The 23497-nt window shown below is 38.6% G+C and overlaps 1 protein-coding gene across 1 annotated transcript in view; it reads right to left on the bottom strand.

Moving 5' to 3' along the window:
- The window catches only part of LOC132563370 (disks large homolog 5-like), a 44458-nt gene continuing 20961 nt past the window's right edge, over window positions 1-23497 (bottom strand). Inside the window, exons 3-25 of the mRNA XM_060228133.1 lie at window positions 22078-23442; window positions 21686-21902; window positions 21010-21145; window positions 20665-20792; window positions 20369-20471; window positions 19825-19897; window positions 19200-19303; window positions 16067-17550; window positions 15392-15735; window positions 13749-13815; window positions 13039-13201; window positions 11740-11842; window positions 11412-11505; window positions 10600-10780; window positions 9961-10063; window positions 8904-9120; window positions 8060-8271; window positions 7258-7299; window positions 6764-6865; window positions 6022-6149; window positions 5568-5677; window positions 5152-5261; window positions 1-4868 (exon numbers count right to left, since the gene is read on the bottom strand). Of these exons, the coding sequence (XP_060084116.1) occupies window positions 4762-4868; window positions 5152-5261; window positions 5568-5677; window positions 6022-6149; window positions 6764-6865; window positions 7258-7299; window positions 8060-8271; window positions 8904-9120; window positions 9961-10063; window positions 10600-10780; window positions 11412-11505; window positions 11740-11842; window positions 13039-13201; window positions 13749-13815; window positions 15392-15735; window positions 16067-17550; window positions 19200-19303; window positions 19825-19897; window positions 20369-20471; window positions 20665-20792; window positions 21010-21145; window positions 21686-21902; window positions 22078-23442 (5693 nt within the window). The 3' untranslated portion in view covers window positions 1-4761. The remainder of the gene's footprint in view (window positions 4869-5151; window positions 5262-5567; window positions 5678-6021; window positions 6150-6763; window positions 6866-7257; window positions 7300-8059; window positions 8272-8903; window positions 9121-9960; window positions 10064-10599; window positions 10781-11411; window positions 11506-11739; window positions 11843-13038; window positions 13202-13748; window positions 13816-15391; window positions 15736-16066; window positions 17551-19199; window positions 19304-19824; window positions 19898-20368; window positions 20472-20664; window positions 20793-21009; window positions 21146-21685; window positions 21903-22077; window positions 23443-23497) is intronic.

The following is a 23497-nucleotide window of genomic DNA, read 5'->3' as shown; positions in this document are numbered from 1 at the left end:
GTAAATCAAGATAATAAATTTTAATGTCAAGCATTGATGACTTTACAAGGAAATCTACGGACCTCCTATGTCTATACAACTTAGTGATATTATCCAGGAAATCTCACTTCTACACGCTTATTAACAAAAAAACACAGACCTCAACATCAGTTTCCCCTGTCCGAAGCCACACCTTATCCACCATATATCTGTGGTTCACTTTCTGAAGGCACAGAATGCTGTGATAATCACTGACACGTTTCCTATACAAATCAAAACTTTTTAAAGTATAATAGTAAACCTCTACAACAAAAAAATAACAACATAGAAGCATACAGTGACGTGTAAACAGGCAGATGACACAACACTGGCAGCTAGTCTAGCACCTTAGTATCACAGACAGTATAACGACCATTTGAAATGCACAACCACACTCCATATGACACATTGTAACACGCCCTATAAACTGGTCATTATCTCCACACACCACAGACAACATCCTGTTATCTGACAACACTCAACACTCACAGACAGGTTCTGTCCAGGTCATCTGACAAAACCTCACAAACAAAATACATCCAGGTTGTCTGACAACATCTCACAGATAAGGTATGTCTAGGTCATCTGACAACACCTTACAGACAAGGTACGTCCTGGTCGTCTCAGAACACCTTACAGACAAGGCACATCCTGGTCGTGTTGGAGCACCTTACAGACAAGGTACGTCCTGGTCTTCTCTGAACACCTTACAGACAAGGTATATCCAGGTCGTCCAACAACACCTCTCAGATAAGTTACATCCAGGTCACCTTACAACACTTCACAGAGATGGTACATCCTGGTCATCTGACATCATCTCACAAACGTGGTACATCCTGGTCATCTGACAACATCTCACAAACGTGGTACATCCTGGTCATATGACAACATCTCACAAACGAGGTACATCCTGGTCATCTGACAACATCTCACAAACGAGGTACATCCTGGTCATCTGACATCTCACAAACGAGGTACATCCTGGTCATCTGGCATCTCACAAACAGGGTACATCCTGGTCATCTGACAACATCTCACAAACAAGGTCATCTGAACATACCTCAGACAAGGTGTGTCCAGGTCATTTGACAACACCTCACAGACAAGGTACATCTCAGTCATTTGACAACATCTCACAGACATGATATGTCTAGGTCACTTGACAACAAGGTATGTCCTGGTCACCTCTCAACACCTCTCATACAAGGTTTGTACTTGTCATCTAAAAACACGAAATATTTTACAGACAAGGTACGCCCAGGTCACCTGACAACACCTTACATACAAGGTATGTACTTACTGTCTAAAAACACTCATTATCTTACAGACAAGGCAGGACCTAGTCATCTCTCATAAACATTTTACATTTAATTTTTAATTGACATGATCAATCAAAATCCCACTATAGAAAGCCTGGTGGTATGGAGGCTTACTTTAGAATGTCTGGTAGTGTGTAGGCTTACTGTAGAATGTCTGGTGATGTGTAGGCTTACTGTAGAATGTCTGGTGGTGTGTAGGCTTACTGTAGAATGTCTGGTGATGTGTAGGCTTACTGTAGAATGTCTGGTGATGTGTAGGCTTACTGCAGAATGTCTGGTAGTGTGTAGGCTTACTGTAGAATGTCTGGTAGTGTGTAGGATTGCTGTAGAATGTCTGATGGTGTGTAGGATTGCTGTAGAATGTCTGGTAGTGTGTAGGCTTACTGCAGAATGTCTGGTAGTGTGTAGGATTACTGTAGAATGTCTGATGGTGTGTAGGATTGCTGTAGAATATCTGGTGGTGTGTAGACTTACTGTAGAATGTCTGGTAGTGTGTAGGCTTACTGCAGAATGTCTGGTAGTGTGTAGGCTTACTGTAGAATGTCTGGTAGTGTGTAGGATTACTGTAGAATGTCTGATGGTGTGTAGGATTGCTGTAGAATGTCTGGTGGTGTGTAGGATTGCTGTAGAATGTCTGGTGGTGTGTAGGCTTACTGTAGAATGTCTGGTAGTGTGTAGGATTGCTGTAGAATATCTGGTGGTGTATAGGATTGCTGTAGACTGTCTGTTGGTGTGTAGGCTTACTGTAGAATGTCTGGTGGTGTGTAGGCTTACTGTAAAATGTCTGGTGATGTGTAGGATTGCTGTAGAATGTCTGATGGTGTGTAGGCATCTTGTAGATTATCTGGTGGTGTGTGGGCCTACAGCAAAATGTCTGACAGAGTGTAGGTGAACTGCAGTAAGCCTGAAAGAGTGTAGATGAACTGCAGAGAGCCTGACGGAGTGCAGATGAACTGCAGAGAGCCTGACAGAGTGTAGATGAACTGCAGAGAGCCTGACGGAGTGTAGGTGAACTGCAGAAAGCTTTCTGGAGTGTAGGCTAACTGCAGAAAGCCTAACAGACTGTAGGCTAACTGCAGAAAGTCTGACATAGTGTAGGCTAACTGCAGAGTGATTCTGTTTCACACCAGTTGATGTCATATATTCTTTGTAAAAAAAAAAAAAAAACCATTTTGAATTATGAAAGTCAAAGTCAGATTACCTAACTTATACAATGTTGAGGAGATAAGATCTGGTTTCTGAGTGTTTCTATGATGTGTTTTATTTTAGATATATCTTTTCATAATTCTATCCACCAGACTTTCTACAACGGAATAAAATACAAACCATAATGCATCTATAGATCAAATACATGGTAAAATCAATGTGCATATCAAAGACAAGGTTTCTGGACTGTTTCAACTGTCCTCTCTACAGTCACCACAGTCAATATCACATGTACTTGGAAAAATAGTGTTTGTGCCACTGTCCCAAAAATAGCAAAACATGTCAGAACATAAGTCGACTAAAATATATGGTTTTACAAAGATCTGAATCTGGTGGAATGAGTGGTAAATTCTAGGTAAAATCAAGTGGTGAATTCTAGGTAGTGGTTGATTCTTGGTAAAATCAAGTGGTGAATCCTTGGTAGTGGTTGATTCTTGGTAAAATCAAGTGGTGAATCCTTGGTAGTGGTTGATTCTTGGTAAAATCAAGTGGTGAATCCTTGGTAGTGGTTGATTCTTGGTAAAATCAAATGGTGAATTCTTGGTAGTGGTTGATTCTTGGTAAAATCAAGTGGTGAATTCTTGGTAGTGGTTGAATCTTGGTAAAATCAAGTGGTGAATTCTTGGTAGTGGTTGAATCTTGGTATAATCAAATGGTGAATTCTTGGTAGTGGTTGATTCTTGATAAAATCAAATGGTGAATTCTTGGTAGTGGTTGATTCTTGGTATAATCAAATGGTGAATTCTTGGTAATGGTTGATTCTTGGTATAATCAAATGGTGAATTCTTGGTAGTAGTTGATTCTTGGTAAAATCAAGTGGTGAATTCTTGGTAGTAGTTGAATCTAGGTAAAATCAAGTGGTGAATTCTTGGTAGTGGTTGATTCTTGGTAGTGGTTGATTCTTGGTATTGTTTGATTCTTGGTAAAATCAAGTGGTGAATTCTTGGTAGTGGTTGATTCTTGGTATTGTTTGATTCTTGGTAGTGGCTGATTCTTGGTAAAATCAAGTGGTGAATTCTAGGTAGTGGTTGATTCTTGGTAAAATCAAGTGGTGAATTCTTGGTAGTGGTTGATTCTTGGTATTGTTTGATTCTTGGTAGTGGCTGATTCTTGGTAAAATCAAATGGTGAATTCTAGGTAGTGGTTGATTCTTGGTAAAATCAAGTGGTGAATTCTTGGTAGTGGTGAATTCTTGGTAAAATCAAATGGTGAATTCTTTGAAGTGGCCGATTCTTGGTAGTGGTGAATTCTTGGTAAGACTGAGAGGTGAATTCTTGGTAAGACTGAGAGGTGAATTCTTGATAAAACTGAGTGGTGAATTCTTGGTAGTGGTGAATTCTTTGAATTGGTGAATTCTTGGTAGCAGTGAATTCTTGGTAAAACCTTTGTTTTGTTGGATTATTGGTAATCACGGCTTCAAAAAAAAGCACACACCATTGACATGTAACAGAGCAAGTTCATACAAGAATCAGTTTCTCTTCATGTTCCAGTTGGCAAATTAATCATAAACTTTACCATTAAGGAAACTGTTCTTTGCAACACAACACAGAAAATGCTTGATACAGCCCAGTACAACACACGGTCGGACGGCATGTTAACACAGGGTATAGCCAACAACTAGTAGGAGCCATTTAAATCCTTAATTCACAATTATTTTCAATAAAATGGACATGACTATAAATCCCTTAGAAGCTTCATAAGTTTATCCAAATGTGAACTGGTCCCAGGCACAACTCAGCCAGAATGATTTCAATTGACGAGGTACAACAAATGGTTGATCACTTAAAGTCACCATTTATCACCAATAAATATGGAAGTAAAATGTCTACAGTTCAACAAATCAAAATCTACAGAACATATGTATGAAGAATTCTGTAGACGGAACATCTCCAAACTATAACACATCTATGTGAGAAGTTCAACATGTCAAAAATTTTCCAAGATATAGCACACCTGTTAAAAGAATTCCGCATCTCCTGACTACAGCATATGTTCGGTGAATTTCATGGAGAGATAAATTCACCATCAATGAAAAACTAGTTCACATGTAAATAAAGCGGCTGGGATTGGATTTTCCACAAACAAACACCAAAAAAGCAAAAGAAAAAGCTCAAACTCCGAGATCCATGAATGTGTAGGACTAGAAAGCTATTGGTAAATCGCAAGATGAGATCCAAGATCCGAGATCCATGGAGAAGAGATCCCGGAGAGAACGCTGTTATCTTGTTGGACTGACTGGCACCCAAATGGCCTTCTTCTGTTCGGAATCAATGACAGTTTTGACCTGCTGGTACATCTCGGCCAAGATTCCGCCTTGTATCATAGCTGTAAAGATTTCAAAAAAAAAATTTGTAAATGTCTCCAGGAGTTTCAAAATTCCTTCAAACTGTCAATTCAACATCACTGACTTAATTTCATGACTTATTCCAAACTTTGAGAAAAGAATTTTTTAAAATCTTTAAAGACCTATTTCAAACTTTTTACAAAAAGTTATAACAATGATATGAAAATCCTTTGATCAATTGCAAAGTTAAGTAGTGGAAAAGATATTATACAATTGTGTACTGATGAAGTCCATCCTCAACACCAGAAAACATTGAACACCTACCAGAAAACTGGTGACGGTAATCCTGCTCGATTTTCTGGAATCGCTCAAACAAGTCTTTTGCCGCTTTGTTGCTTAGATTTTTTGGGTGAAACTGGGGATCACGTATTTCCCTTTAAAGTACAAGAAAGGAACATAGAACTTGTGAAGGCAATCATAAATATCAGTTTGTGAATAGTCAAAGGGAGGTAATCAGTTATTATAGAAAAAATTTTCAAAGTTATCTCCCTTCAATTGATAAAATCCATACTATAATCCACCCCTCCTGTTGTTGATTAATGTACCCAAGTTCTAAGAAAACTAAATCATCTCGTCTTTTAAGATCCTTAAATTTTACGGTTTGTATCATTTCTATTAAACATCGACATACAATTTAAGTATTGTATTTATTTTTTTTCCACTCATAAAATAAAACTCACCTGATCTGTTTAAATGATTTATGGCGAGCGAATATGACAATGGGGTATATCTGCAGTCTGTGTAGGCGCTCTATGGCTGCTGGACTAGTGTTGAGCAAACAATGAATGCCCTAAGGAGAAAAAAAAACATTAAAATTCTTGTATCTCCACAGAGACAATCTTTCTGGTAAAAAATGGCAATCCTCAAGCTTCAGAAGCCCTCTGTATGGCCAATATATAATATCACTGTCTTTCCTCAAGGTGATCTCATTATACACGTGATTTCAATTTATAAATAAATGAAGAATTTTACCAGTATCCTATTAAACTTGGGGTAACGAAAGTCTACATTCTGTTAAAAAGTATTTATTTGTAGCAGAATAACTGATTTCTAAAATGGTAACTCTGATTACAAATCAGAGGGGACAAAGAAAAGAAAATATCTGCCAGGTTTAGATTGAGCTAGATATAATACCTGATCACAGAGTTCTCTGATAGACGACACACGGATGCACATATAGTGGTCATCTTGTTGCCAGTAATCTATGTAACTACTGTCAGCAAGTCCTTGTTCCATGGCTTTAGCTGATGTCTGCATAATAACTGTGAAAAGAACAGACATATAGAAATACTGTGAACAGTAGACAAATAATTCTAACAAGAGTATCAGCGAAACTGATGAATGCTCTGCAAAAAACAACTTTATTGAACACAAAATTTTAACAAAGGGCAATAATTGTGTAATTAAGGAGTTGCATGCAAAATTATGCTCTTGACACAAAAATTAAACAAAGGGCAGTAACTCTGTAATTGATGGGTCAAGGGCCCTAAACTTGGTACACTGCGAATCCCCCTAGTATGACTAAAGTATATACCAAGTTTCATGGTCCTTGCTTAACTGTGTGCACAGATATGCCCAGACACGAAAGGACGGACAGAAGGATGGACAAGCTGGCAACTGTATGCTCCCCAAAAAATTTTCAGGGAGGATAAAAGCACTGATTTATAGAAATAATGTTAACTGTAGACAAAAAAAAATATAGAAATGATGTATTTTTCTGTCAAGCCTGAGATGAATAGTTCTGATGCCTAACTATGCTAACTGATATCAATCTCCAGACTCACTTGGTCAGCATGCTTTATAATTGATAAATGATAAATAATTTTATTTAAACAGGAAGTAGGTGGATAAACAACTGGTGAGTATCCAGACTTACTGGGTTGGCACGCTTTATACTTGTCACTGGAAGCTGATGCTATCTTGTTTATAAGGGGTTCAGCCAGTGGAGCCAACAGTATCACTGGCCTCGTCATTTTATCTACAAGCAACAAGTGACTAGTGTTACTGTACAACATATATTCCATCAACATCACTGAAGAATGTTCCACATCAAGTCTGACTAAAACTTAACCTTTGGATTTAGTCAAGTGCAAAGCCATTTAGTCTCTAAGGAAGAAAAGGAGCCGTTTACACTGTTTTATTCAATCATAGAAAATACAATGTACAATATTGCTATTTATATATATTGTATCAGAAAATTTGAAATATCCATTACCCCAAAGAAATACAAATGACGATCAGAAGTTAAAAAAAAAACAGCCAAATATCACTTTATAAAAAGTACACCAAGATAATAAAAGATTTCCTTTTTTTTGTAAATGACAATAATAACAATGCATTATTATAATAATAAATTTGTCTAATACTTACACTCAATTCTATCTACTTTTGTGTAGGCGTAGAGCGAGACATCTGAAATGACAGTAAAAGTACAAATTTAAGCAAATCATCACAAGTTCATTAATTATAATGAGTCAACTTAGTTTTAATTCCTTCTAGTTCTCTACACTGATTTATCAATGCTGGGAAATGATGTCTTTATTAATCCATGCTTCATCTAATGCCTTTTTAAAAGAGATGTTTGGGGATGATACTACAGAAAGACTTCTTAAGTTTTGTAGATCTAATCGTATAATTGTTGTAGAAATAGCATTTTGGAGCATTTCAATGCACAAACTAGAGAAAGGATTTAGGCTTCATCAAATCCTGTAACTAGATTTACAGAAAACTGCTTCATCATCACTACTAACAGATACAAATAGAGAAAAGATATGGGGTATTCAAATTTTGTTATAATCTCTTGTCAGGTGTCAAATTAAACCTGTGATGATAAATCTTATTTTCAATAACAGAATGCTTGACCTTGACCTAATCCCACCACCATTTAAAGCTGTCCCCGATACGTTCAATGCAAAATTTCTGTAAAAATTTTTGAAATTCCTTGTGTAAATATCACAGTTACTAATGTGATGAAAAGTGAAAGAAAGCTGGACGACAGAGTAGACAAACACATAACACATCTCATTGTTATGTGAAGGTTTTTTTTTTAGAATTAAAAACAGTTTCTGTTTACGTATGATTCATTTTCAATTCAACTTTCATCAAGAGCTTTCATAAACAATTCTATTTTCTAATAAAAAAAAAGTGCTAGAAAGACATATGAATTGCTCACCATCTAGCATTGGAACAGATTCACTTGTGAGCGGGGCATCTGAAGCGCTAAACTCTCGACTGTCTTTGGAATTATTTCTTTTATGGCGACGCCTGAAAAAGCTTCGTCGTGCAGTCCCTGATCCCCGGCGAGTTGTTCCTTTGAGTTCTTCTAAGTCTTGTAGACTCAGGCTACCGGAGTGACTTCGCCGGAGCATGAAGTCATCCTCAAGTCTACCATGATAAACAAACTTAGTTAGTTACAAGGTTTTCCGTCTCTGCAAATCTTCTCATCAGTTTTGAACAAACTAGTAGGATTATATCTCACACATTCTAAATTTGTACAGGTGTACCACAAGATTTTATTGGTCAATGAAAAAAAGTTGCAACAGTATTACCACAGTAAAATGAATAAAATACGACAGTGCAATATCTAGTACCCAAAATTTACTTTGTGCTTCCATGAAGTGTAATTACTCTCGAACCTTGTTACCTGCAATGTGGAAAACTCAAAGACCCCGTTTAATTAGAATCATTCATCGATCCATGCCTAACTTTACATAAAACATTCAAACTCACTTCAATCAAATACACTGTTTTCCCATGGTCCTGTCATGTTTGAGACAGGGTTCGACTGTACATACCGGTAATAAAAGCACTAGACCAATATAAAATGATTACAAATACCAGTACCCTCCACAAATTCCTTTTTTGTCCCATCAAAATAGGACACCAGAAACAGTAGTGTGACCCCAGTATGTCAGACAACATTGGATATTACAAGCATCACAAAAACTTGACCCATGTTGACAATGATCATGATTTACCACTGTAATCCCCTGTCTAATTGTTCTTTCTGTACGAACCTTTCTTTGCTGGGAATGGTGCCAGATTTTATTTTGTTGCAGTCGTCATCGACCAGCCAGCCAAACCAGCTGCCAGCAACACCACCATGCATTGTATTCTCCACCATCAGAACATTATCTTTGTAAAAACTTAATTCTCCCTCATTCTCTGCTGGACGGTCAAAGTGGGCACGCATATAGAACAGGTCGCCAGGCTGCTCGCGGATCAAGTAGTATTCTACAAAACAGACAAACGTGGGTTTAATAAATGCCACTTAGCTACATACATCAGTCAGTCTGGTCATCATCAAATACAATGATTTGTTCCAAAGAAAATTTAAAGGTGTGATTATAATACACAACACAGGCTCTAAACTAATTTTTACTGTAACATTAGGACCAAGTGGTTTATTGGTATCTGTGGTGGATGATATGTTCAAAATGTAGCAACTAAACCATGGCTAAACAACTAAACCAGAGACTGAACAAGTCTTTATCAAGCTTGAAAACATCTCTTTTAATACCTGAATTTGACTATCATAAATAGGATCCTAAATTCTTTTTCCTGGCTATCTTGAATATTTCAACCCCTCTTCCCAATCTCAAAATATGGCATGTACAATAAAGGTCCATTCTCTAAGAATAGATCCAGGTTTCAGATATTTCTTGAGAAATAATGTCCATAACTTTTAAAATCCACCATTGAAAAAGGGACGATGTTGGCCATCTTGAATATCCAATAAATTTCAAAATGTGACCTGGGAAAACTAGGACCCAAACTGTAAACATTTGTAAAGTTAAAGTAACAAACGTATTCAATACTTGAATCTTCAATTCAATGTAGATCCCTTATGCATTTCTCTAAAATAATCTCCTCAAGAAATTGTTTACTTGACAGACCAAATGACATGCACTGAAGGGCTAATATTCCAAGATGGTAACCCATTATCTAACTTGTTTTGACCAGTCCAATGTGGGAGATGGACAAAGATCAATGGTAACACACTAGATTTCAAGGGGGAAAACCGGTAGAAAAAAAACAAATTTCAAATTTGAACAAGGCTGCATATGTACTTACTTTCTGGATTATATTGAACTTTCATCCCGACCACAGGACAGGACTTGGCAATCTCAGAGGAAGCAAATTCTGCTGTCACGGAAGTGAAGTCCACTCCATTGTACTGTAAGGAATAGGACAAAACTGTGTTATATGGCAGGGAGGTAAACAGAAAGCTATGATTATCAGGAAATTGGGTCACATTGGCAGGAAGGTAGACAGAAAGTGTGGAATGTCAGGAAACTAGGTCACATTGGCAGGAAGGTAAACACAAAGTGTGGAATGTCAGGAAACTAGGTCACATTGGCAGGAAGGTAAACACAAAGTGTGGAATGTCAGGAAACTAGGTCACATTGGCAGGAAGGTAAACACAAAGTGTGGAATGTCGAAAAAGAAAATGTCATTGGTTTTACTCTATTCATCAAAATTTTAATAAACACATTTGACTCATTTTTATTTGATGAATCATACAAACCTTTATGAATTTGAATTGGTCTTATTCTGTGGGTCAGCAAAAATAGCAGCCAGACAAGTAACATGTATACAAAGGCACTGTTTGATGGGTTTTTTTGTGTTAATGAGACAGGAATTTTTTCATCACTGTTTGACCATTTCTGGACTCTCGTAAAAACATAAAATATTCGAGTATTCCTGTCCTACCTGAAGTATTTGGTCCCCGCAGTGTAATCCGTCGTGTCCGAAGGCTACACTATTAGATTGCACTTCATGTACAAAGATGCCAACTGCATTTCCACCAGCAATAGTGATACCTAGACTTGCATTTGGTGAGCTCTTCTTTAAGGAGACAAAGCGTGACGATTCACAGGACATGGTCGGACGACTGTACAACATCAACAAAAGAAAGTTTACTGTGTTTACAAAATACAGATTTGACATCTTGAATCTTAATTTGGTGTTGTGGATGGAACTGAAGCTGCCTCAAGATTAATCCTTCTCCTCCCCAATATAAAGAATAAAATTTCAAACCATACACAAAGATTTAAAAGCAGTGATAACAATTTCTTCTTAAAGTAGCAAGATTGTGGTCTGTTATGGTGACTATTTAGTGTTTGAAAGAAGAAGGTAAGTGTATTTAATGTTGAGTCATAATTTAGTTTCAGCAAAATTAAAGAAACAATTTTTTTTTCTTTTGGAAAACAATACAATTTAAACCTATAGATCTAAATTCTCTCTTATCTCTAACCATGCTGCCCATTATCTTTTTATCTGTAAGGCAAGTATTGTTGTGTGTGTTATGAAGGATTGTGAAAGGTTATCAAGGTTAACATACATTTGGGTTCGAACACTCAATTTATTCAAAATTCAGTCGCTTTCATCTATGATTGTTCCTGACTAAATATGGTCAAAATCTATACAGATTTTCCTGGCTTAGTTTAAAGATAAAATCTTAATGGCCAGGTGTGGTAGAATTAATTCAATCTGAAAAAACATTTGGGATCTAAACAGTTTACCTGAGACTGGTTTTTTTCTTGAAGGTACTGGAATCTGGGGAGTTGTTTGGAGATGTGTTTGTACTATCACCAGATGAATCCCCATTGTTGTACTCTGAAACAAGAAGCAATTTTCTCTAGTTCAAAATAGGATTAAAGCAGCTCTTCAAATAATTTTTTATGGTTTAATCTGTTAATATAAAACAGAACAACTCTTGAGGATTCAGTTAAAAACTAAAAATCTACAAAGAACCTTTTCTCCATTACATGAAAAATCTCTCAATGGCTATTGAACTGTTTACTTAGAGAAATATCCTCATCAATTCACATCACTTCAGATCTAACTTACCATCAATGTTATACTGGACCAGCAGGGTGAGATCTTTACCACATTGGTGTAGGAAACGAGCAGCAATTTCATGAGTGGCCGTCCTCATGTTGATTCCACAAATCTAAACATTGAAAAATTTTGTAGTCATTACTGCAGGGAGCATGAACTTATTGACGATTAATTCTAACGTAATGTCGAAACACAGAGATTGCTGTTCTGGTTTTACTGTAGAATCTTTTACATTGGTTGAGGATGAGAGATCTGGAGATTCTCCTGAGGATGAGAAAGCTGTAGACTCTCCTCAGGATGAAAGATCTCTAGATCCTCCTGAGAATGAGAAAGCTGTAGACTCTCCTCAGGACGAGAGATCTCTAGATCCTCCTGAGGATGAGAAAGCTGTAGACTCTCCTCAGGATGAAAGATCTCTAGATCCTCCTGAGGATGAGAAAGCTGTAGACTCTCCTCAGGATGAAAGATCTCTAGATCCTCCTGAGGATGAGAAAGCTGTAGACTCTCCTCAGGATGAAAGATCTCTAGATCCTCCTGAGGATGAGAAAGCTGTAGACTCTCCTCAGGATGAAAGATCTCTAGATCCTCCTGAGGATGAGAGATCTTGAGATTCTCCTGATTCAGAGATATCCAGAAAAATATCCAGAATGAATCCATAACAGGAGGTGCACATCTTCGACATATATGTAAACATCCTACAAAGTTTCAACTACATCACAAACTCTAGGAGGAGTTGATTCTACAAAACTGGTACCCCTTTTCCCCGCCCACCTGCTCGACATTCACCATACTATAACCTGGATTTGCACTATGCGCAACCCGGCCAAATATCTGTCCCGCGAAAAATTAAGCAACTGTAGAGTACTAAATAGGCTTAACAAAATCTGCATGTCAAAATCCATATCAGCCATCTGGCAATCTATGTTTCCCATCACCATTCTACAAACTGAACAAGTACAAGTATGGACAAAGGGGAACCTATAGAGGAAGTCTGAGAAGGATCCATCTGCTAATTCTCAAGAAATATTGATAACGAGAACAAGGATGGGCAGACCGTAGACGACAGGTTATTGGATGATGGTTACCATTGAACTTTAATCCAAGTATTTGGTTAAAAGAAGGACCACAGGGCCTTCAAATATCAAAGACTTGATTAAAAAAAAAAGTCACTTGTATTTACTAACTTACTCTGAACTGGCATCAAAAAATTTCAAAATACAATTTTTTGTTTTGTTACCGGAAGTTTTACAACTTTGCATTTAAAATGAAATCTGTAAGCATGTTTACCTATCATGATTGGTGACTTACCTCGAGTAATTGGTCTCCAATTACCAGACCTGCGTCTGCTGCCAAGCTGTTTTCATTGACCATTGATACAAAGATACCTCCTGTGCTTCTCTTCTCTATATTAAAGCCAACTGGCTGCAGATTCCGCTCCACATGTATGGTACGTGTCTCCCCAGGATAAGGTCTGCAGAAATCAATTCAGGTCAGCAACTATTAGTCTTCAAATGTACACAAAATCATTAACTTCCAATAATTTGAATGTTGTAATATACCTTGTGAGTTCTTCATTGTAGACTAAATCTATCACAAAGCTACTGTATTTCATTGGAACATGAATAAGCTTTAAAATCAAAACTTAAGAAAGGAAATACATTTTGTTGAAAGATTACACTAAATGTTAATTTTATTCAGAGTACTTGTCTGTATTACCTACATAGTGACTCATCACTAAACCAGGAGATGGGTTTATTACAGGACAGTGAAATAGCAGTTACTTTAAAGTTATTGAACGATATAGAGATGAGTGGGCTTATTATCAGGCAGGGACTCATTCAATTTACGTAATTATGTAAACTGCCATTCAATAGAAGCAGTAGAAGTGTGTGTTTCAAATAAATGATAAATTAGGAGCCAGAATTTACCTTTCAATTAAAGAGGATTTTCAAATTACACAATGGAAAGGGGCTTCCATTTTCTCTACGTTCATATTAGATGGGTTACACTTTACTTACTTTCTCCTACGAGGCAAATCCATTCTGCTGTCGAGAAAAGGAGACCCAGGACTGCTCCTCTCAGAAACTTAAATAAAAGAAAATTCAACGTACTGACAGATATGGCAAGAGACAAATGTTTTGATGCGAAACATTCTACTTAAAACCGTATATTACATGACGTGGTTGCCTCTGGTTCCATCTTTATCAAATCAAAGATTTTAGTGAAGGTCATCCCTTGTCCTATAATTTGTCTGCTTCACCCAAGTAAGCTAACAAACAACTATCTTGAATCTAGGATTTCTGGTAAAAAAAATAAAATACCACTTAAGCTTTTCACCTTATTTTACCCTGCAAACTTAATTCACTTCTTTCACTGTTGTGGCCTTGAAAATGAGTCAAAGTCATTTATTTACAAAGATAGTAAGGTCTTATCCAAGGAAGCTCCCTAACAAATGTCATTAGTCTCGGCATTAGTCAGAGACGATGTTCGAGTTTTTCAACTAATTTGACTCCATTGACCTCAAGTATTGTTCTAGGTCCTTTTTCATATGACTGTTTCCTCCACATAATATCATTTTAGGTCTTTCCCTTAGTCATCCTAAGTTGTTTGAGCATTTTTACAAATATGACCCCTGTGAACTTGAATATCAGCCAAAGTCATATCTTTTTGTGAGCTTTGATGACCTTCATTTCAGGAAGCCAACAGCCAACAAACCATTGGATTACTGAGAAGTCCTGATCACGGGACACCCAGGACATCCACCAAAGTATAAGCTCACTTGGACTTTAGATCCAGGTGAGATGAAAATCAGAGTTTATCTTGCATGATCTTCTTGTGAAATACAATCACATCTTAACATAAGATATAATCAAAGATTCAAGCTTCTGGTTTATCATCACTTTATTTTATAGGGCACACAATTTTTATTTGTGATTATGGTGTGACGATTACTTCCACAAGTACTTCCACCAGAATGATGGCTAACATTCCATGTAGACATATAGTGAGAGATTTGGACCCGACTCTTTAATGTGAAATTCAGTTTTTATTAAATCAACCAGTCTTACGATTCGATAAAATGTGAACAATGACCATGATAACAACATAAAAAATGCTATTGAGTATTTTTACATATTGTGCTTGTTGTAAATTGTTGGTACTTTTAGATAAGCCATATTGGTGATTATTCTATTCATGCTGTTTCACAACTATGCTAATGAGCATGCTTGTTCATGACAAAGGTAGTATTATGCGTTTAAAAATTTTTTAACAGTTAAAGCTTGAACAGCAAGGTTGATAATACATTGTTTCTGATATGGATTCTCAAGTGGAGCTATTTTGAATAGTTCACAGGTTACCAAGTTCTACCAAGAGTTGTCTTTCCTTGCACTCTCCTGTTTCTTACTGTGTATTTACATAGTTGAGACTTTGTAATTACATAAAATCTCTAAACTGGCAACAGCTTTAGCATTAGTATGCCATGGCTTAAATATTCATACATTTTTCCAAGAAACAAGAGGTCCAATGGGACTGTATTTCTCACCTAGTATTCAATGCTACTGTACATCTCACATCATGGATTATTGATCATATTCTCAGACTAAACACCATTATATTTGAAACTTTTCTGAAGTCATTGGAATTAATCTTCTAAACTTACCAACTTCCACAGACCCAGACTTGGTGGAGGATGTGGTGCTTACAGTTGGAGGATACCAGACTCTTGGAGGTTTCCGTGGAAATGTGTTTGCCTCTGACGGCGAGATCCTTGGTGGAACCACTAACGGGTAGCTGAGCTGATCACTGGGTGTGGAGGAACTACGCTGAGAGGAGCTCGGCGAACTACACCAGTCAATGGAAGGCGAGTAGCGAGGGGGTTCACTGTCACAATCAGTACAGGAATCTGTGGGAGAACTGAAGGACGGGGAGAGAGGGTATTGGGAATAATTGCCTGGCGAGTATGGCAGATATGGACGGGATATCGAGGACAATGTCGACGAGTTACTGAAAATAGAACAGTTTTAGTATTCAAAGTGTATCAAACTATAAGTATTCACAACTGTAACTTTGAACATGAGAATTAAACTTTCCATATCAATAAGATAAACTGCCCAGTTTACAATACTGTAAAATCCTATGTTTTTGTGAGTCTCAATTTTCATGGTTTTTCAAACGTGGACATTTGATTTCATGGCTAAATATAGGTCAATAAATCTACTCATTCTTTCATTAAAACTTGATTTGTAAATTTGTATATCAAGAGTACCTACATAATCAATGAAAATTGACAGTATATAGTGTCAGTGTTAAGTTGCATAGTTAAGATATTACATACCTGCTACTCTGTCCCCTGTGTGGAGGTTGATACGGCGGTGATGTGACTCCAGCTGATGGATTATACAGAGGGGAGCTCAACCCCGAGGACGGGGTGTATGGAGGGGAATGTACACCATCATTTGGGGACGACATATTACTGGACCATCGAGCACTGCCTGTGCTGCCCCCTAATGACGAGGTGTTCTGCGGAAAGTCAAATGCTGTATGTCCCTGTGGCGACTTGCTGTAATTCACAGAGCTATGAGACTGATGTGTGTGACTAGACTTGTACTTGTTGGCATACTTTTGACTACCTCGTATGTCTCGGTCAAGGTGTCGTGCAGGCTTATTGCCTACACGGGGTGGTGGATGTTGTTCAAAACCTTCCTTTGGTGGAAAGTCGGGCCCAAATGAACCAACCGTATAACGTTTGTGAGCCTGACGTGAGCTCCTAGCACTGCTCATATTTCTGTGAGAATAGTCAGGTAGAATGTGAGGGTCTTGTTGCTGGAATGGAGGCACTGAGACCGTGTTGTGTAAGTACTGGTTTGACTTGCTGCTGGACTTCGGGGAACTGATGGGTGAAGGGGAGCCCAGCTGTAAGGTTGAATCACTGCTCTGTGGACTGTGGCGGTATTTACCTGTCAGGGTTGAATCACTACTCTGCGGACTGTGACGCACCGCTACAAATGAAGCCCCTGTTCGCTCCGGGGGCGTTGGGGGCGTTTTTGGCACAAGCCTTTTCTCTGGCGGCGGATTGATCAACACATCAAGGGTTGGACGCTCATGCCTACGTTGTGGAGAAGGAAACATGACAGTGCCATTAGTGGCGTTTGGATACACACGACAACACTTTGGCCACGTGCCGCTATTTTCACTCTCTAATTCACGCTTACGAGTCGTTTTATTCACTGGTTTATTGGTGTGTACTTTTTCATGCACACTTGTACCAGACAGAGGCATGGCAAACTCTCCGATAACATCCTCTGGACAATTGGAACTGTTCACGTGGGCACTTTGTGACATCAAGTCTTGCTGTTTCAGTGTTCCATCATCAACCTCACTGCGTTCTTGACTTTTGTGTCGCTGTTTGAACATTTTAATTTTCTCCAGTACACTATGTCTGTTTGGTTTGTCAGGGTCCCTCTCCTGATAACGTTTGTCCTTGTGTCTGGACGGAGGTCCGGGACTGTCCAGGCTGTCCGTTTGGGATCCACTACTACGCATCTTAGTGCTACTTTTTCCACTATCTGAGGTAGTATTTCCATCCCACATGGACTGAGGTTTGAGAGTTGGACTCTCTGGTTTTGTGACTCGGTGCGGCATTTGTTCTGAGAGGTGAGACAGAGTAGTCAGGGGAACAGGAACAGGGGATGAACCAGCAGAATTTATCCCCAGAGGGGAAGTTTGTCGCCAGATTTCCATAACAACAGGATCACGGCAGTCGTCAAGGAGTCTCATGAGCTCCTTAGCACTGAGACTCTCTACAGATTTCCCATTCACCTATAACATAAAACACGACTACAGAAACAATAGCAAATACTGTCGAAGAATCTAATATAAAAGAATGAAAAGATCATCCTCTTTAAACAGAAAACATTGTTTATTTTTAATAATTATCACATTTACAGTTACTTCATAATCAATGACACTCACCCCTACAATACAATACTTAACCCCTCAATCCCATCACCTGTCATACTTAAACCCCTCAATCCCATCACCTGTCACACTTAACCCCCTCTATCCCATCACCTGTCACACTTAACCCCCTCAATCCCATCACCTGTCATACTTAACCCCTCAATCCCATCACCTGTCATACTTAAACCCCTCAATCCCATCACCTGTCACACTTAACCCCCTCAATCCCATCACCTGTCATACTTAACCCCTAAATCCCATCACCGGTCATACTTAGCCCCCACAATCCTGTCACCTATCACACTTAACCCCTCAATCCCATCACCTGTCAAACTTCACCCCTCAATCCTGTCACCTATCACACTTAACCCCTCAATCCCATCACCTGTCACACTTCACCCCTCAATCCCATCACCTGTCATACTTAACCCCTCAATCCCATCACCTGTCATAAATAACCCCTCAATCCCATCACCTGTCACACTTAAACCCCTCAATCCCATCACCTGTCACACTTAACCCCCTCAATCCCATCACCTGTCATACTTCACCCCTCAATCCCATCACCTGTCACACTTAACCCCTCAATCCCATCACCTGTCATACTTAGCCCCTCAATCCCTTCACCTGTCATACTTAGCCCCCACAATCCTGTCACCTATCACACTTAACCCCTCAATCCCATCACCTGTCACACTTAACCCCTCAATCCCATCACCTGTCATACTTAACCCCTCAATCCCTTCACCTGTCATACTTAGCCCCCACAATCCTGTCACCTATCACACTTAACCCCTCAATCCCATCACCTGTCAAACTTCACCCCTCAATCCTGTCACCTATCACACTTAACCCCTCAATCCCATCACCTGTCATACTTCACCCCTCAATCCCATCACCTGTCATACTTAACCCCTCAATCCCATCACCTGTCACACTTAACACCTAATCCTATTATCTGTCACACTTTACCACTCAATCCCCTCACCTGGCATACTTTACCTGACAATCCCATCACCTGTCATACTTAACCCCCACAACCCAGTCACCTGTCATACTTAACCCCTCAATCCCATCACCTGTCATATGTCACCCCTCAATCCCATCACCTATCACACATAACCCCTAAATCCTGTCACCTTTCATACTTTACCTGACAATCCAATTAACTGTCAACTCTAACCTATATATCCCTGTATTGTGTCACCCCCATCTCCATGATTCTGTCACATGTTATATCTCTCCCTACCATCCTGTCACAACGACCCCAAAAATCCTGTTACATGTCACACTTACACCTAAGATCTTATCGTGTATCACACCTTCCTTCACAATCCTGTCAATTGTCACACCTACCCCCACAATCCTGTCATGTATCACACCTACCCCCCAAAATCCTGTCATGTGTCACACCTACCCCCACAATCATGTCGTGTGTCACACCTACCCCCAAAAACCCTGTCATGTGTCCCATCTATCTCCACAAGCCTGTCACATGCCACACTTACCCCTACGATCCTGTCACCTGTGACTAGGAGACCTTCCTTAGCCACCAATGATCCTGGAGTGATGCGACCGACATACAGGCCCTGCTCTATGTAGATTCCGGTCTCTGATAAAACAAAGCATACATTGGTTACTAAATATCATCAACACTGCTGTGTTACAACCAGACAATTACATTAGTAGTTTACACTTTATAGACAGTCGAGATTCTAACACTGCTGTGTTACAACCACACAGTTACGTTAGTAGTTTACACTTTATAGACAGTCGAGATTCTAACACTGCTGTGTTACAACCAGATAGTTACATTAGTAGTTTACACTTTATAGACAGTCAAGATTCTAAAACTGCTGTGTTACAACCAGACAGTTACATTAATAGTTTACACTGTAAAGACAGTCCAGATTCTAACACTGCTGTGTTACAACCACACAGTTACATTAGTAGTTTACACTGTAAAGACAGTCCAGATTCTAACACTGCTGTGTTACAACCACACAGTTACATTAGTAGTTTACACTGTAAAGACAGTCCAGATTCTAACACTGCTGTGTTACAACGACACAGTTACGTTAATAGTTTACACTATGGATACTAGCACTGCTGAGTCAAACTAAAGCATTTTACCTTTCCCTAGAGAAATATTCAGCTGCAGTGGTTGCCAGACTCGAGGAGTAATACATCGACGACGCCTCACCATCTGTGTAGAATACACATTACAGTAAACATTGATGTTCAGTAGATTCATACAGACAAAAACAACTTCAAAACTAAACTTTATCATAATAAACATTGGGTTCTATCATCCAGCATCAAGGGGACATCATATTTCTTATTTGCATGTTAAATGTTACCTGTAAGATACTTGTGAAAGAAATTATAAGGTGATTATGTAATCAAAGCCCAGAACAAAACCTTTGATAAAGAACCTTTATCCAACAGGAAGGAGAAGGGTGGATTAACCTCGATTTAACATATTGACATTTGTCCCTAAAACGCCATGTTGGAAAATTTCATTTTTACAACAATTGTCCAATTAAATTTTATCCAAAGCACTCCTAACCAAATTCAAGTGAGCTAAAATTGGTACAATTCATGGTATAGATCATGGGCGTGTATGCAACATTCGCTTTTGGTAAAATTTCCCCTCATAGAATACAGCTATACTGACCAAAGAGACATTGTCTGAAGCATCCCGAAGTGTCTGTATCATGGTTCTCTTGGTCATATTGGTCGTGTCCTGGTTGTTGACCTTCATAAGTATATCATTCACCCTACATGAAACAAATGATTTTTATTAGGATATTGTTATCTTAGCTCCACGACATCACTTTTATCAGGATACTATATAAACAATTCATCTTTAAAGGGACATCAATCATCCTCCAGAAAAATAATTTTTTATCAGGAAAAAATAATCAGTTTTAATCAGACACAAAAGAAATTTATTTTTATCGGAGGTCTTACCTAAGTTTTCCATCCACCACGCTGCCCTTACTGATATGGCTGATGAAGATGGAATTGTCATTGGTGAGCTGTGGGTCATCCTTCCCCCCAACAATATCAAAGCCCAGATTGTCGGGGTTGAAACGGCCCTACAATGAATAATCATATCCATAGAACAATCCGACTTGATCAGCCAGTGACTAAATTGACCGAATTAACACGATAATTCTATTTACACGTTGACAATGTAACCAGTTCCTATGATTATTTTTTACATAGAATCTATTTCATACGATGAGTTCCTGTCGTTCTCAGAACTGTAGTAGAAAGGATGCTACATTGACCATCCATGATTAGAGTACTCACAATATCTACAATCACTTCCTCTGTCTCCCACTCCTGTAGGTCAGCATCAATGGCAGAGTCCCGACTGTGGTTGTGACCAATTCCATTCAGTTGGTTTTTCCGAGCTTCTTTTTCCATCACACTTTCATATTTTTCCCTAAAACACATGCATTTGAAAGAATTAGACGTAAATTATTAAATTAATCTAAATCATGTAAATATTTACCATGCAGTAGAAGACCCACGAAAAAAAATGTCCTGTCATGGTAAGGTTCACATTGACTTTCTGTGTATATGTACTGTAATAAAGGAAATTCTCGCCGAACTTTAATCTTTGGCCTGTTTCCACCTATGGCCAAAATGACGACAAAAATAAAAGGTGGGAGTGAAAAATGGTGATTTTTATATGTTTAAGGGCACACTAACACAGAGCACAGAAATGATATTCTGCAGGGGTTTAAAAATATGAGAGAAATATTAGCCTGTATACAGTCTATATAGTGCTTTTCATTCAGTATGATGAAATTTCATTTTCTGTCTTCTGCATTAGATTCCAAACGAAATATTTATTAAATGATCTGAAAGTCATGAAATTTTACTTTTTCACCACACAACTAATGAAAGTATTTTGTGTAATATCACAATAATTGATCAATAAATTAATAAATCAGTTTTGTGAAATATAAAAATACTATGCCTTGTTTCCTTCAATTCCTTATAGGTTTCACTCTTCTGTTTCTTGAGGTCATCAAAATCACGCAGAGTCTTGGCTTTGTCACTCACGGCTCTGTCTCTTTCATGTCGCAGACTGTCACATAGTGTACGAATGCTATCTCTTTCCTGTACGATTTTGTCCCGTTCCCTCAGAGCCCAGTCTCGTGACATATTAGAGGATTCCACCTCATGGTTAAGATCTATAAGAAAGACAAAAAAAAAATCACATATTTTTCATCATCATTTGCATATATTTATTAATCACTCTAAATCACGCTGTCACTAAACTTGAACAACGTCATTGACTTAGAATTACTTGCTTTTTGAGCAAATATTGGATAAATCAACATACTATATATGACATCCAAATTTTACCTCTAAGTTCCCGTTGCAGTTTATCAATTGTTCGTTTCAGGATCTCTGTTTCCTTGGAAACCTGATCCATCTCTTCAGCCTTTTCTTTCTGACAGCGCTCTCTTTCATAAGTCTCCCTGAGAATCCTATCTCTGTCCTGAATCGCTTCGTGTCGTTCTTTCCTCGCCACATCTCGTTCCTGCGTCACCATCTGCCAATCTTTGCGGAAGTCCTCTCGTTGACCTTCCAGCTGGTCATTTTTAGAGCGAATGTCACTGTATTTATTCAACAATTCTTTTCTCTCTTTAATAGCTTTGTCCCTCTCTTGAATTGATGTCATTAATTCCCGTTTTAAATTTTCTAACTCTGTTAAAGCACATTTTTTCTCTTTTTCAAGGGCTTCGTTCTTCCGACTGTATTCACTGACCCTCTCCTGTAACCGATCATAATCATTGAGGACAGACGCTCTCTCTGCCATGACAAGATTGTGTTCAGATTTAGCAGCATCCCTCTCCTTACAAGCGGATTCCAATTTAAATAGGATTTGATTGGATCCTTTCATAAGTTCATCTCGCTGTGCAGTGACCTTTGACATTTCCTCTTTGAGTTGATCCCGTTCATGAATAACTTGGTCCCAGTTATGTATAGCTCCTGTACACTGTTTCTTTAGTGCATTCCTTTCCATGATAACAGACTCTTGATCCATTCGCATATTTTCGACTTTTTTGTGCAGCTTCATATTTTCGTCCCTAAGATGTTCTAGTTTGCTGGTCATATCAGAGTTGAGAGACATAAGCTCTGTGTACCGCTCACGCAATGCCTCGTAATCCTCTCGAATACCTTCATATTTATCCTGAGCACAGTCGTACATTTTGTTAAGGACTTCACTAGAACCGCTTTCATTGATGACCTCCCGGAGCTGTTTGCGTAAGTCAGACATTTCTTGTTTGTCTTCTTCATGAAGACTCTGGAACCTGATGATTTCCTGGTCCAATTGCTGTTTCTCTTGCTCAAACTTTAGGAACTGTGACTTGATGTGAGAGTTTTCATCTTTGGAATGCTGGAGTTGGCTGAGGACTGATCGATACTTCTGACTGTAATTCTCCAGCTCCTTGCGAGTTTGGTCATATCGTTTCTCCATATCTGTCTGTGTCCGCTTCAGCGACTGAAGTTCATTCATTGCATGCTCACATTGGGACTTCAGACGATCATAGTCACGGTGGTGGTCAGATGGTTGGCTGTTCATGCTTGGGTGGTGTCGGTCCAGCTGGGTGTGTTTGTCCTGTCCAGCTAAAGCTGGATAGGCATTCTCATGAAGGTCATACTCATGGGATGGTATGATTCGTGTATACGTCTTGGCACCATCCAGATCCTGTGACTGAGTTTCTGTAAAAACAGACACATATAGTTATCAACAGTGCTTTGTAGAGCAAACCATGTT

The sequence above is a fragment of the Ylistrum balloti genome, unplaced genomic scaffold, assembly GCF_031769215.1.
Source record: "Ylistrum balloti isolate Yb309-2 unplaced genomic scaffold, AGI_CSIRO_Ybal_v1 Utg371700, whole genome shotgun sequence".
Taxonomy (NCBI): Eukaryota; Metazoa; Mollusca; class Bivalvia; order Pectinida; family Pectinidae; genus Ylistrum; species Ylistrum balloti.
Note: the sequence above shows the minus strand (reverse complement) of the source record. Positions and strands in the feature narration are given on the sequence as shown.